We start from the raw sequence: 10,715 nt of genomic DNA, 5'->3' as shown, positions 1-10,715 counted from the left end.
GGCCTCCGGGCGTTATTGGAAATATTAACAGACTTGTTTTCGGTTTTGGTCGTCTAAGTGGGAAAGCATCGCACATACTTGGGCATGTTTGGTTGTAGGTGTGTGTGGGCGTGGGCCTAGTTGCTTGTAATTGATATTAAACTGCTGTGAGTGGCAGCCTAATGGGGCCAAAAGGGTTCAACTGTGAGCCGCATTTGCTGGCAAAGGGAATACGAATCCCAATTATGACGTTCAAAGTGCTGTGCATACTAAGCCATAAAGAAGCAGACAAGGAACATGTGGAAGCTGGATTTTTGAAATTTCATGTTCTGATTTTGACTTTATTACCTTCACAAGTGCCCAAAGTGCCTACAATCCAGATGAAAGTTGGAAAAAAGTGTAGTAGGGAATGAAAAGATCGTATTAGGTTCCTTTAAGTAAGATGTGTTTTCAATTTGAATCGTTTAGGCAAGCTTTACCACTAAACACTTAACTCACAGTCGACGTTTCCGAACATAATATCCTTTATTTACGAATGCCTAGACCGGAACCGCTATAAAATATTTAAACAATGCAGTCAATTAGAGGGCCTATAGTCGAACCGCCACACCAATCAGCGGTCGATCCACGGCTGAACATGAAAATTAAAAGCTTCAGTTGTGTAGGGCGCCCCTTTAAATTAGCGCTCTCCACTAAAACACTGAATTAAAACCCAATCAAGATGTGTGGGGTAGCTGCATGGAACAACTGTAAAGTTTTCCCACAGCGTTTGTCGATGTCGTATCGTAGTTGTTACCGCTCTGCTGTTCTTGCTGTGGCTTACTCAGTTAACTTGGCTAAGAGTTCGACGACTGCGCCGCTTCGCCCCCAGAAGTTCTTCACCTTCGTGGGCGAGACAAACTGGCAATTAGTATAGTTTGTTTCTACTTATGTGCAGTGTCCTTTGCTGTTGTTTAGCAAATGACAGACTGACGCTCAGACAGCCCGACTGACAATCGATTCACACTCTGCAACAGGAGTTTCAACCCAGGAGCGTGGGTCGATATCATGTTCCATAATTTCGAAGCCCAAGGGCCCACTTTGTTTCTTTTTATTTCAATTATAAAAAACCACAACGAAGTATAAATTTCCTATTTATATTGATATCATAAGATTTATATTTGTATAGTGTTAAACTTGCAACTTTTATTTCGAATCTGAGTTTGATTTCAGATGTTAATGTACTTGAAAGGAAACATTCAACTAGATTCTTGTTACTAGAGTGGGGAAAAGTGAAAGAACAGCGCTATCGCAGGGCGGAAAAGTAAAGCGGAGAAAAAGTGCCGGCGGGGATTTTCACCATTTCCAAGTGGGAACCAAAACATTTGTCGCAAAGATTTTCACGTCACTCGGGGAGTTTTCTCCGCTTCTGTTTTCGGTTTCGATGTTTTCCAAATGGGAAGTCAGCCAGCGCTCAGGAAATGAGCGTACAACTGAACATGGTGGCACAACGATATTCCGAAGGGGCGGGCTATGAGTGCTGTGCATTCATATAATCATTAACAGTGTCACATGCAACATAATGAGGACAGGGCGCGCCTGTCTTGGCCATGCCCCCCAGGCAAAGGCGGTATGATTCGGCGTTGGGTCTCCTCAGCCAGGAATACCCCACTCTACAGGAATACTACAACGTCCCCCGTTCTCTGGCACACATGCTGCAAGTCTGACGCTTAAGTAGTTTATATTTCGTGTATAAGGAGCCATAAAAGGAAAACATTCGCTCCATTAAGGGAACATAATTTTCCGTTTTTCGGTCGGGGATTTTTCGTCAAGTTTATGGAGATTGAAATGGGGACTCCGAACTTCTGCGGGTCTGGTGGCTGGCAGCCATAAAAGAGTGCATCAAATGGGATTTTAAGTTGTCGCATTTAACAGGCTGCCCGGGGAAGGGGCTACGACCCAACAAAACTACAAATAGATCTATCAAATTCGTTGCAGCAGCTGAGGGCTGAGAGAGATGCAACTGAGGTTTTGTCGAGGTTTGCCATTAAACAGACTTATTCTTTATATCTTCATCTCCCGGTTGTTGGGTCTTCTTTTTATACATACATATGTATGTATATACCTAGAGCTCTGCAAAAGAGTTGAGTTGAGTGGAGCATAGGGGAAAAGCTTTGTTTTTTATGTCACAGCTCATTAGTTGGGGACTTGGATCGCTGCTGGTCTCGACTTTTCTGGAGCATCCGCGAGCGTTAATAGCCCTCCAAAATATTTATGAAACATTTGTCGAGCGTCGTCGAGTGGGTTGAAGACTTCAATGAATATGTTTGATGAAGCATTCTTTAAAACAGGAAGTCAATTTGTAAGTACGAGAAGAAGTTGAAAATGAAATGAAGTGATTAAGCTGAAAATGTCAACGGATTTTGTTAAGACTTGATTGGATTAATTTCCGATCAGTGGGTTGGTATTGGTATTTATATCTTTATCTTTAAGATCTTAATAAACTTTTATAAAAAATTTTAGGAAAAAGTCATGGAATAGTGTTTATTTTAGTCTACAGATAAAATGAACTATACTTAAAGCGAAGTTTAAAGACCACGCAGTTCTTTAAAATTACAAAGCTCACTGACTGCCAGATTTTCATTTGTGAATCCTAAATAGCTGGAAAAATACTCAAATTAAATGCGCCTATTATACAGACCCATCCCCCATGTGTTTGCCAATGTCAAAGGAAATTAAAATCGTCAAGCCACACGACCCATCGATGATGATGAATTTATGCGAAAATTTAATTATTCCCCAACAAACAGAGCCGCGGCAAAGAGGAAAAAGCGAAAAAATATCGATGAAAAATTAATGTCGATTGGGAGCCGATACCAATAAATCAATGCACAAACAAAAGACAGTGGAAAGAGGGGAAAACGATGGGGAGGTGCGGCGGAGCAAGCATTCGCCACAAAGTTTAATGAAGAATGATAAAAAACGAGGAAAAGTAAATGACGTTAAATGAAAATATTCAGAGTGGCAAGAGGCTAAATATGGCCAAGTGATTTAAAGGGTAAGAGTGACGGGGCCGAAGCGGGTTCTTCGGGCCAATTAGTCTTTCGACTCGTGTTGACAAGAAATTAACAAATTGCGACGTTGGCCGCCGGGTTGGGGGGTAAGATCTTTTTTAAAGTAATTCAATATGTTTAAACGTTGGCCACAGGCTGTCCGCCCCACCCATCCCGATGCCACCCTCTTTGTTATTTGATTGGCACACAAAGAAGGATGGAAGAGGGCCAAAATGTTGAGGCGATGAGGAAGGTCCTGGCTAAAGGCAATTGCTGCATCGAAAAAAATCCAAAATCTATATGTAGTAATTATGAAAATATACAGATTCAATGGTATCAAATCTATTTGGATCTAAGGGTGAATTTAAAGAATTTAAAGTATATAAATAAAAAGTTCTTTGAAGTGGATATACCCTGGGTAAAAATTCGGTAATGATGGCTTGATAAGTGCGATCTAAATTACTGATTTATTTCAAGCAGCCCCAAATGGGTATACACATTTTCTCCGAGTGCACTTGACAGCGATGACACTTGAAACCTGCGATGGCGAAAGAAGATGGTGAAGGACAAGGACTCGAGGGCTCGAAATGAGGTACGGGTGGCGGAATGGGTGGTGCAGGATCCGCAGCATCGTCAGCTTTTAATGTTTGAACTTTTTGTTACGCAAGTAGCAAGGTAACTCCATGGAAGGAAGGGGATGGCAAGTGGGTAAGTGGGTAAGAGTGCGGGGGCAGGTGGCGACCCTGATGCTTGTCATATGACACCAATAAATCGCTTCAATTGCTCTCTGACTGACGCCGTTACCCGGGCACTTCGCCCCCACTTCAGTGGCATCTCCCTTCAGCGTTCAGCGTTCAATGTCAGCGTAATGAAAAAATGCCAATACCGGAATGAATGTGTAAATGAAATGGCTACAAAGAGGACACGGCACACACAGATCCCCCACATCCTCAGTTTGGCACCAGAATGTGTCTGAGCTCCATTGGAGCGTGAGTAATCCTTTCAATTTGAACAGCTCACACACCAGACACACGGCACACACACACACAGGTGAATAATTGGCTTCTATGCTTTGGAAAATTACCGTAAAATTAGCCTGGCAGTCAGCGGAAAACGCAGGTTGCTTTTCCAACGGTAGAGTGTAAACACGTGGAACTTGAAATTACTTTTGAAACTGAGAAGACGTCAAAAGTCTAAGGATCAACATTCGCTCGAATTATGTTTCAAAGGCATTAAATGTTCCAGAAAGCAACGAAATTTAAGCCTCGTATAATAATGCAATCATAAAAAGGAAAACCATTATTATGAAATAACACTCAATCTCATATACTTGCATCGAATTTAACGCCGAATTTCTTTAATTCTCCTAGTTGATTTAGTGCTTTTACTTACAATAATAATTATTAAGCGAGGAATTTTTTTCAATCGAATAATCTTTTTTCAGTTTTAGAGCTAATATTTTCGTTTAAAAAGCTCTAGTCTTCTACAACCGAAACCCTTTCATGCAACAAGTGATTTTTGCGAAGTCAATATCGGTTTCGGCCTGACTTAACTCGACTTCTCCGCCGCCCAAGCCAATGGAGCAGCTTCAAGAAGTTGTCAGGAGCAACAGCTGCCGATGCTTTTGTCAACAGGCGATTCGGTTGGAGCAAAAAAAAAAGGAGTTAAAAAGAAGCAGAGAAGGCACCAGTTTGTCACCTGACGCGTGCACTCAAGCAGGACAAGCAGTTCGGGCAACAGCTGCTGTCCCCCAACAATCCAACTGCTGGCCGGGTTCCTGGATACTGGGATACTTGGATACTTGGAGCCATGTGGTGCTCAGTCGCCCCAGATGCCGATGTGCGCATTCAAATGGAAGCTGTGAAGTGGCGGAGGACTCCTCTACTTTTGCTGCTTCGCTTCGTCTGGTTTAAACAAATGGCGTTTTGGCCAGCAGCTTCTTTGGGGTGTCATATATCATTACCCCACAGCCCCCGGGTGCCAAAAAAGACCAGAAGTAAAGGTTAGTTGCGCCAATTAGACACTTGAATACACTTTCTTAACAGAAATATAGAGCAGAAATAAAGTACTTAAAGCGCTTTTTGTGTTAAGTAAGAATTTAAAGATTAATGATTTAGTTTACTATTGGTTAAAAATTGAATGCTATAAATATTGAAGAGGCTAGCATATTGGCTCCTTTTTCTATCGATCATAAAAATTTTAATAAATAACAAAAAATAAATTATACATTTTATGAGCTGCTCTCTAAGGACTCTTTTTTCGTGGACTAGTCGTAAGATGAGATCCATCGCTAAGTACTTTGGACAGTCGTGTTGGAATCCTCGATGAGGCCCAATGCAGTGGCACACGCAAACACATTCATATCCTGGCCAACACCCACGCATATGGGAAACACTTGTATAAATTGGCTCATTATGAAACTCATCCATAATCTATGAAGCCGGGACGACCATCAAGCTCCTTGGGATCCCACATTCACTTCGATTACCCTGGCCGAAAGAGCAGCCCAAACGCATATGGATGGATTGAGGGGCAACCCTACCATTTGCGACACGTGTGTAACTCGTTTTTCAAAAAAGAAAACTCGGCGCCAAGAAAAAAGGCAGCGGAGAAAGCATTTCGCCCGGCGCATAAAACAATTCACTTTATGCGCCCGAATTTAGCCATTTGCCACCATTGAAGCGTTAACTGGACTCCGCCAGTGGAGCACAGAAACATTTGGCATCCCTTATAATGGCGATTCGGGAATATATACATTTTAAGCAGTCTCGGCATCCCTTTTTCAGATATGGCGGCTACTGGGCATTACTTAATAAATGAAATTTTAGTCAATGCCTTTCAAGCAGTTACGATAGATAAAGTGCTTTTAAAGAGGAGTTTCTTGAGTAAGGTCAAGTTATTTTTCTGGTTAAATAACAGTTTAGCGTTATCTGATTATCATGTATACTTTAAACTCAACCAACTAACTTTACTAACCTGTTATGTTTCTAGCTTTGACCTTATTTCATGTACCTATAACCTATCGACCATCTGTTCAATATGAAAAATACGGGAAAAATATAGAAACAATTCAGAGAATCCTTGCCAGCATAATTCCGACTTAATGCAAAACAGCTGACCACACTTTGCTCCTTCTCCTGCAGCCACCACCACCCACCGCCCACCTGTCAGGTGAAATATTTCTAATTTTTCAATGTCCGTGGATGGATTTTTTGCTCCTGTTTCCGTTGATCCTTGACCTGTCTCAGCTAATATCTTATGTAATGGCAGGCAACAACTTTTAATGCATATCGACAGAGGAGCTGCTGCTGCTGCTGCTACTGATATTTCACAGACGAGCTGGATGCCAGAGTCCCGGGAAAACTATTTTTAATATGCATTCAAAGGGGCCAGGTCGGGACCAAAACTTTGACTAGCTCTTCTAATTGTGCAACTTCCGCTTACTTGGCCAAAAGTGTGCGGCTAATGCTGCACCTTAAGTGCATCCAACCCCCAAAAAAATAAAAACCCGACAGCTTGTCTTAATGCCTTCGACTTTTTTGGGGGAGGTTTCTAGGCAGGCACTTCATTTTGCAAGCTTTCAGAGAGGAGGCGTTGCCGCATAATAAATGGACAATTTACCAGTTGAAGCGTGCAAAAGCCCGAAGGGATGTAGGACGCCCCCCACCCCAATGCGGTTATAGATTACTTTGGCCACCCCCAACCCCGAATAGGGGGCAACCCTTGGCCAGCCATAAAATTATTTTCTGCAACAATTTCTTGAGCGTTGTTCTTCTCCTTGCCGCTCGGGGGCATTTTAATTTTTGATCTCGTAAATTTTCACAAGAGATAATAATAATATGATGCGTTCCACCTGGAAGCTGGGAAGGGGCAAAGTCTTCCTGAGAGCACCTCAAACTTCAGCTTCTTGCTGTTTTATTGACTTATGGCTCGGGACCACAAAAGGCCACAACTTGAGCAATTATTAAAGTTGATCCAAGGCGAAACCCAACCCTGCCACGAAAACCCCACCGTTCTACGAAACCCTGTGGCAACCACTAAATCATCTCTTTGATAAGCAATTTGATTTATTTTCCGAAAACAATTTTTTTATTCGTGCTGTTGCCCAAACTATTTCGGTGCAAAAAGCGAAACAACAAAAACCCATCGAGTTTAGAAATATTTCAGCATAGGTATTTTTTGGCCAGCAGAAAGCCCTCAAACGCTTCGGTTACGTAAAATGGGCATTAACATATTTTAAAAGTAGATTGTGGCATGTCAAGCATGAAGTGCAAATAGCTTACAGCTAAATATTTATACTCAAATTTTGGTTTGATATTGTTTTGCCTATTTTTTGTTGGCCAAAACACTTCCATGTGCGAAGGGTCATCCATCAGTCGTGTGTAAGGGAAATGCTTCATTTTTGACATAATTTGACTACGATGAGGTGAGTTTGTGTCGGCTTTTGGCTAAACAGGATGTAGGGATATAATTGGGGATGGTGTTGGCGGATTGTGTCTAACGTTGTGGAAAACTATTATAGCTTTATACATTAAATTATAATAAGGAAATAAATTAAAAATAATTTTATATAAAATTATTCCATTTATTAATTTATTACAGCGTAACTCAATATTTTCACACAAACTCATAATATTATCTTTAAATTTTTTATTGAACCATTGAGACACAGAGATTCTGATCAGTTAAGGACAAACTTTCCCAATAACTTTCTCTCTTTATTTCCTCGAAATGAAGTGTGAAAACTCCTCGGGCTTTTACTTATATACATATATATGCCATTGTATCCATAATAACTGCAGTAATCCCACGAAAATTTTTCAATTTAACATTACAAAATTGCCAAACAAAGTTTCTCGCCCAAAATAAAAAAAAAAATTGGCCCTAAGCTGGCTCAAATTCTATACTACAACATTCAATCATAAAGGATCCCAAGGAGGGATACCCAAAGATAAGGGAACAACAAAGTAATTGAATGAGTCCAAGGAAATGTCAAAGTGGAGCGAATTTTCCCTGTGATGTGAGTTTTCGGTTGCTTAACTTTTTGGCACAGCTGTGCTTGGCCTTTTTTATTCTACCCTCTGACAAATAATTTGTACGCAAATTAAGAAAACAGCCAAAAGACAGAACCGTTTTTGGCGGTTGGGTGAAAATTTAATGAGAGAAGCGTGTGCCAAAGTGTGATTAAAACTTTTTTGGTTCGAAATATGAGGTTTTGATGCTTTTGAGCATGTGCAGAATAATTGGTAATTTTTTATTGTCATCAGGGTTTTATAGTCAACTTTAAGCCTTTCTATACTCTTTATGTGGGTTTCATTTCCAATTAGGTTAAAAAAGAAATAAAAAAATATGTTGTGCATCAAAATATATTTTCTTAAAAGGAGCACTCTTATCGTTTTAAGCCATTAACTGATTTTTAAAATCTTAAAGGGTATTATAAAAAGTGCATACCGTGAAGGCAATTTAATTTTTGCTTCCATTATCATTATCATCGGGGTTTGGTAATCGTTGTGAAGCCTTTTTTAAAGTCCACGCTCAATTGGTATAATGCGTCGTAATAACCGTTATTTGACATCAGTAAGAAGAGTGAATGGCAGCCAGGGTTGTCACCATTTCCCCCGGGGGAATCACAGAAACGCAATGCACCTTGCAGATTGCCAAGTGGTGGTGGATTCCGCTGCCGGGCTTACAAAGGATTAATTTGAATAGGTGTCTGGCACTCGGTTCAATTGGGAAAGTGACTCGAAACAAAAAAACGACATCGAGATGGACGGGAATCGGAACCATGGAATCAAATGCTACAAGTCCTGCAAAATGGGTGGTACTGGGTGATGCGGATTGCCGGCTATCAACCACCACAAGAGGAGTTAGCTCCGTCGGCTGCTGCCTTTCCCATCATGCGTAATTCTATTTGTCATTTTGATTATGACATTGTAATGCTTTAATTGATGCGATGCGACAAAAGACGGACGGTACTGCTGGAATGGTTGATGGGCATGTGGGTGCGATTGCAAACTATAAAAGGCAATCAACCCTGTCGCTCTTTTGTGTTCCGGGATTTTGTCAGGGTGATGACTATGACGCGCCGGCGAGATTCCTCCTCTTTTTTTTTGTTTTTTATTTTGTACTTTCCTCCTCCTGTCTCATGGTGTGTTTGACAAATCCTATAAACAACCCGGGGCAGCTTTTTGTGTTCCACGTTTGGCGTGTCTGCGGGCCAGGAACGTTCGAAATTTCAATGAATTTTAAATTGAAACTCTCCGGCTATGAAATAGGAGGAAAACAAGGTGATTCAGGTGGCTATTGATATGTCAGATGGGGTCGGGCCACCTCGCTGTCTGCATCCATATCAAATTCTGCTATCCATAGCCGACACCAAATATTTAACTTGGTCTAAGGCAACCAATATGACTAATTAATGTCTACTTATTTGATTTTTTACATAAGGTGTTATAAGTCTTTGACATATTTATATTTTATATCAAAAGTTCATTTTGTTGACGAACGAAAACCAATTAATTATCTTTGTATTGCAGTCATATTTTGAACAATCCCTTCGTGATCCATCTTTTTCCGCAAGTATAAAATCCAGAGCTCGATTAGACTCAGAGTTTAAAGTAGAAGAAGGACTGAATAAAAAAATGAACTTTTAAATATTTCAAAAATACAAATTGAATTATTAGATGATTCACCTTAAGAGCAAGTGTAACATTTCGCCAGCAGTACTAAAGTCCTTCGCAAATTTGATGTTATTAGCCTCGCATATGGCCTCCAAAAGACAGGCATGACCATTTAATCCATACCTACTTCATAATTTAAGAATAATAATTGAAATAAAAGTGAGATGACCATACCCATTAAGCATGTGTTCGATAAATTGGTATAGTTGCCAGCGCAAATCTGTGGGTTTCATAAATAATTTCCGTTGATCCTGGGCGTCTATGGTGTTTGGTTTGTATTCAGGAAACAGTGGATTTTGCCTGTAGACGGTTGCATTATAGGGCAGATAGTACTCCGCTTTAAGGACATAGCCAACAGTCAGGGATTCATACTCAAGATCCGCAGGAATACCAATACCAGCAATAAACTAAGAGATGAATCATTAAAATTATATGTTATTCACTTGAATTAAAAGTAAGACTACCTGGTGCCTTGTAGGCGCTTGTCGTGGAAATATCAAGAAACGTTTAGATCTGGAGTGTACATCTTGAGATGCCACTTCTTGCAAAAAAATCAAGCAAAGCGTTGCACAAACTGAAAGCCACATAGACCTATTCATGTCGGAAGCTGGAAATCAACTAAACTTAGTGCAATTGTTGCAATGCAGCGCAGATTCTTCTTCAATTAGCACTTATGTGCCAAATAAGAAAGTTATATGCAGGCCAACATGGTAAAGAGAGAGAAACTCAGATGTTAGACCTCAAAATTAGATTACTAATGTTAATACTACTTTTAACTTTCTGCAAAATCAATAGCTGCAGTTCAAGAGAAATATTTTAACCTATAAGAATGACAGCCACTTATTTTTTTGAATCCTCAATTAATAAATTATTAAAAGAAAAAACCTGTCAAATTTTGCATCATTATACATAATCGATGCATACATCTGTTTCCATTCAAATTGCCCGCATTGTAAAAGGGCGGACTGTTCTGTTCTGTTTTTTGGGGGTAAAACTGTAATGCAAAAGCCGAAAATTGCGTTTT

General features: G+C 40.3%; 1 protein-coding gene across 1 annotated transcript; it reads right to left on the bottom strand.

Annotated features, from left to right (window-relative positions):
* Positions 1 to 9,492: 9,492 nt before the first annotated feature.
* On the bottom strand, positions 9,493 to 10,290 carry CG33262 (uncharacterized protein; the record flags this gene model as incomplete). Its single annotated transcript, NM_206349.2, has 4 exons — positions 9,493 to 9,640; positions 9,704 to 9,814; positions 9,866 to 10,098; positions 10,156 to 10,290. The coding sequence occupies 4 exons, from the start codon at positions 10,288 to 10,290 to the stop codon at positions 9,493 to 9,495; spliced, it is 627 nt and encodes a 208-aa protein (NP_996071.2).
* Between the last annotated feature and the right edge of the window lie 425 nt (positions 10,291 to 10,715).

Source organism: Drosophila melanogaster, chromosome 3L (assembly GCF_000001215.4).
Source record: "Drosophila melanogaster chromosome 3L".
Lineage (NCBI taxonomy): Eukaryota > Metazoa > Arthropoda > Insecta > Diptera > Drosophilidae > Drosophila > Drosophila melanogaster.
The sequence above is the reverse complement of the archived record's forward strand: the minus strand, read 5'-3'. Positions and strand labels throughout refer to the sequence as shown.